Source organism: Mandrillus leucophaeus, unplaced genomic scaffold (assembly GCF_000951045.1).
Source record: "Mandrillus leucophaeus isolate KB7577 unplaced genomic scaffold, Mleu.le_1.0 Scaffold96, whole genome shotgun sequence".
In the NCBI taxonomy this organism is placed as follows: Eukaryota; Metazoa; Chordata; class Mammalia; order Primates; family Cercopithecidae; genus Mandrillus; species Mandrillus leucophaeus.
The window spans coordinates 4,901,856-4,907,003 of NW_012110474.1; the positions used below are offsets into that span (position 1 = coordinate 4,901,856).

General features: G+C 44.7%; 1 protein-coding gene across 1 annotated transcript in view; it reads left to right on the forward strand.

The window, feature by feature from the left end:
- DDO (D-aspartate oxidase) overlaps window positions 1-4,241 on the forward strand; it is a 24,101-nt gene extending 19,860 nt beyond the window's left edge. Inside the window, exon 5 of the mRNA XM_011970642.1 lies at window positions 3,085-4,241. Coding sequence (XP_011826032.1) covers window positions 3,085-3,652 — 568 coding nt within the window. The 3' untranslated portion in view covers window positions 3,653-4,241. The remainder of the gene's footprint in view (window positions 1-3,084) is intronic.
- Window positions 4,242-5,148: the final 907 nt, after the last annotated feature.

Below are 5,148 nucleotides of genomic sequence, written 5' to 3' on the forward strand. Positions count from 1 at the left end.
CCTTCCTTCCTTCCTTCCTTCCTTCCTTCCTTCCTTCCTTCCTTCCTTCCTTCCTTTCCTCCTTCTTTTCTTTTCTTTTCTTTTCGAGATGGTGTCTTGCTCTGTCTCCTAGGCTTGAGCACAGTGGCGCGATCTCGGCTTGAACCTACACCTCCTAAGTTCAAGGGATCTTCCCATCTCAGCCTCCTGAGTAGCTGGAATTACAGGCGTGTACCACCACGAACGTGAGGGATTTTCTAGAAATGCAATTCAGCATCAGAAGGCCAGTTTTCTGCTGATCTTAATACAAGTTTCAATTAAACTTTCCAACCGGGAAGTGGGGTGGAAAGTTAGGATCACTTCAAAGAGTCTCTCCTTGCTAAGTTAAAATTAGTTGTCAAACCCATGCCATCATTGACCACCATAGCCACTGCAGAAATTTCTGTCTTTTCTTATTATTTTCCTTCACATTAAATCTGTTTATCTGGCCTTGAAAGTAGATAGTGCTCAGAACTGCTGTGATGATCACTTCTGCTCTCTTAGGGGCAGGCAGGATACAAGCACTCTGTCTCCATTTTCGAGGTCAGCCCTTCCCAGTTTCTCCCTGAAACGGCTTGGATTGCAGCAGTCGGAGAAAGAAGATGCCAAAGTTGTGCCACCCTGTATTTTTCTCCAGACAAAAAGAACCAATAGGATGTGTAAGATCGGCGTGGTGAGTTGGCAGGCAAGCAGGAGACCCAGGAGAGCCGATGGTGTAGCTCCAGTCCAAAGGCCAGCAGGCTTGAAATCCAGGAAGAGTCAACGTTTTTGTTCCAGTCCAAAAAGAGGAAAAAGCCAATGTCCCAGTTGGAAGGCAGTTCAGCAGAAGGAATTCTTTCTTCCTTGGAAAATAGTCAACTTTTTTGTTTTATTCAGGCTTTCAACTGATAAGATGAGGCCTACCCACATTAAAGAAGGCAATTAGCTTTACTCTGCCTACAGATTTAAATGTTTTTCTCATTCAAAAACATTTTCCGCAGAAACACGCAGAGTATGTGTGACCAAATATCGGAGAACCCATAGCCCAATCAAGTTGACACATAAATTAACCATCACAGGCCCAAACCCGGATTTCATATTGTCTTTAGTATTGGCTAACACTTACTTCCAGTCCACTAGGTATGGGGCACTTAGCTGGGTCATAGGGATGGTAAGAAACGTAAGATACAATCTCTCCCCTTGAGGAATTCGTGATTTATTGATAACAGTCCTCTAAAATGTATTGTGATTGATGACTGTTCAAAGTAGTGGCCATTATTTTATTGGAACCTCACAACCATCCTGTGAGACAGGCAAGGGAGGTATCCTCCCCACGATGCAGATGAGGAAACTGAGATTTGGAGAAGTGAGGTGAGTTGGCCAAGAGCTCAAAGCTAATGTGAGGCAGAGCTGGGACATAAAGCCAGGCTTTCTGATTTCACACCACTTCTCCTTTAAAACTTAGTCAATTCTGCCAAGCGTTTACACTTCTGTCTGTCAGTTCCTCTGTCAGCCCTTGAGGAAGGGCACTGCCACTCACACCCTTCTGGTCCCTCTTAGCGGCGCCCTGCATGCAAGCATTCGGTCTGCATCTATTGAACAGAGCTGCTGATAGTCTCTTTCTCTATTCTACAAGTGACCTGTGAATAAGATTACACGTCCTGGAGGTTATTGTTTATTGGGTAGACTTTCTGTTTTGTGAGATTAAAAAAGTTCTGGAGGCCGGGTGTGGTGGCTCATGCCTATAATCCCAGCACTTTGGGAGGCAGAGGCACGTGGATTGACTGAGCTCATGAGTTGCAGACCAGCCTGGGCAACATGACGAAAACCTGTCTCTATCAAAAATACAAAAAATTAGCCGGGCATGGTGGCACATGCCTGTGGTCTCAGCTACTCAGGAGGCTGAGGTGGGAGGATCACTTATGCCCAGGAATTCAAGGCTGCAGTGAGCTGAGATCATGCCACTGCACTCCAGCCTGGGTGACAGAGTGAGACCCCATCTCAGAAAAAATAAAAATGTTCTGGAGATGGATAGCTCATATGGATGGTGATGATGGTTGCACAACAAGGTGAATGTGCTTAATACTACTGAACTTTACACTTAAAAATCATCAAAATGGTAAATTTTTTTTTTTTTTTTGAGACAGAGTCTCGCTCTGCCGCCCAGGCTGGAGTGCAGTGGCGTGATCTTGGCTCACTGCAAGCTCCGCCTCCCGGGTTCACACCATTCTCCTGCCTCAGCCTCCCGAATAGCTGGGACTACAGGCGCCCGCCACCTCGCCCGGCTAGTTTTTTTGTATTTTTTAGTAGAGACGCGGTTTCACCGTGTCAGCCAGGATGGTCTCGATCTCCTGACCTCGTGATCCGCCCGTCTCGGCCTCCCAAAGTGCTGGGATTACAGGCTTGAGCCACCGCGCCCGGCCCAAAATGGTAAATTTTATGTTATGTGTATTTTACCTCAATTTAAATAAAGACTACAGGTACTGGATAAGCCATTTCTTTTCATGATTGATATAGTTGGTCCAAAAAACATAACAATTACCAATCACAGCTGCCATTTAGCTCATCAGCTACAAATATTTTGTGTTCTTCTCGTGCTAACACACTTGTAGACATAAAGCTGGTGGGGATATGACCCCTGTATCTTTTAGTTAGGGAGACCAGACTAATACAAAGGAGCATGCAAGAGTTAACAATATGAGATAAAATGTATCAAATTGAGGTGTTAAATAAGTAGTAGAAATAAGAAATGCTTGGACATTTAAAATACCAAATCAACTTGGCATTTATTCAGCATCTATAACAATATAGGAATTCTGCAAAATTTTAAAAGGGCAAAGCATATAATTACCTTTGTTTTGAACTTTCAAGTGGTTTCCATTTAGATTCAACTTTAGAAATCCCCAGTTCCTAGGATGTGAAGCAGTTGACGGCTCGAATTTGGCCTGATTGGGCCCTGGAAGCTCCTGGGGTGTTTGTTCATCAGATGATCGGCTAATTTTTGTTCCTGGGTTCCTTTTCTTTACTTCCTGGAAGTACTTGATCAGGATGCTGACAAAGGTTCACTTCATGACCTCTCTTCCATAGGATAAAAGGAAGTGGAGGCTGGATGCTCACTCGGCGAATAGACGACCTGTGGGAACTTTATCCGTCCTTCGACATCGTGGTCAACTGTTCAGGCCTTGGAAGCAGACAGCTTGCAGGAGACTCAAAGATTTTCCCTGTAAGGGGCCAAGTGCTCCAAGTTCAGGCTCCCTGGGTGGAGCATTTTATCCGAGATGGCAGTGGGCTGACGTATATTTATCCTGGTACATCCCATGTAACCCTAGGTGGAACTAGGCAAAAAGGGGACTGGAATCTGTCCCCAGATGCAGAAAATAGCAGAGAAATTCTTTCCCGATGCTGTGCTCTGGAGCCCTCCCTCCACGGAGCCTGCAACATCAGGGAGAAGGTGGGCTTGAGGCCCTACAGGCCAGGTGTGCGACTGCAGACAGAGCTCCTTGCCCGAGATGGCCGGAGGCTGCCTGTAGTCCACCACTATGGCCATGGGAGTGGGGGCATCTCGGTGCACTGGGGCACTGCTCTGGAGGCTGCCAGGCTGGTGAGCGAGTGTGTCCATGCCCTCAGGACCCCCATTCCCAAGTCAAAGCTGTAGATGACATAAAATGACAGCAAATAGACTGAGAGACTGTTGATCAAAGCACAGAATAGGTTCAAATGACTTTTCCACTGCATGTAAGTTTAATTAGACATTTCTTTGTTTTCAACATTAGAAGTGGTGTAACATGTAAGCTGAGCACAGTGGCATGCCTATAGTCCCGGCTACTTGAGAGGCTGAGGCAGGAGGATCACTTAAGCCCAGGAGTTTAAGTGCAATCTGGATAATATAACCAGATCCCACCTCTAAAAAACCCAACAACAACAAAAGAAATGATGCAACATGTAGGCTTCCTTAGGAAGTCTACCATTAATGACATAGGGCATAAAGCTCTATTTTTTGTTAAAAATACTTCTTATAGAGTAAAATTTCTTTAGAACTGATGTCCAAGGACCTATGCAGATTTATATGAATGTTGGAAGCTACAGAGATTTTGATATCATTTGCCTTATAAATCCACAGGAAGAGATAATGTATGGAAAACACTTAAATCACTGTCAATTGTAGAGCTGCCCGTGATCTTCGTAGGTTATAGCCAAGTCAGCAACATAATTCTTCTAAATAAAATTACATGGTGCTCACACAATGCAGGATTATTATGTTTAATTGAAGACAAAGCATGCTTGCTCCTAGTACTGGCGGCAACCTTTTCCTCCCCTCAGCTGGTAATGATGGTAGGAGACAGAGATGAAGCTGCCTGTGGATGTCATATCAATTCACTAGCTGCCTGGGGTCAAACACCTAGGGGTTGTACATTCCATTACTGTAAATGATTGAGAGCTGGTTTGCGGTATGGTTGGCTTAAGCATTTTTGAAGATGAACAGCATGTGCAGCCAAAGAACTAATTTGCTAATTAAGGTGAAACAATCATTCTGAATGAAATATAATCAGAGTATTCTGCAGTTTGTTAAGAAGTTTTGGGGAGGAGGGGAATGTGTCTCACAATAAAATGAGTTGGAATTGTGGAGCTAAATGAATTGAACCTGTTTTTTGACTCAGGCCTACTTAGAGCCTTTAATGTGTGCATGTGTAATGTGAATCCTCTAGAGAGCTTGGGTGGATGGAAAAGGACGTGCTGGTATTGAGGTAAAGAGGCTTGAGGAGGCTGGGCACGGTGGCTCACACCTCCAATCCCAGTACTTTGGGAGGCCGAGGTGGGTGGATCACCTGAGTTCAGGAGTTCAAGACCAGCTTGGCCAGCATGGTGAAAGCTTATCTCTACAAAAATACAAAAATTAGCTGTGCATGATGGCGGGTGCCTGTAATCCCAGCTACTCAGGAGGCTGAGGTAGGAGAATCGCTTGAGCCCGGGAGATGGAGGTTTCAGTGAACTGAGACACACCATTACACTCCAGCCTGGGTGACAGAGCAAGACTCCATCTCAAAAAAAAAAAAAAAAAAAGGCTTGAGGAGAAATGGCTTTAATTTTAATTTTTGGGGAAGATGACTTCTGTTAAATGATACAGTAAATTCTATTTTGGACATCCTGAGT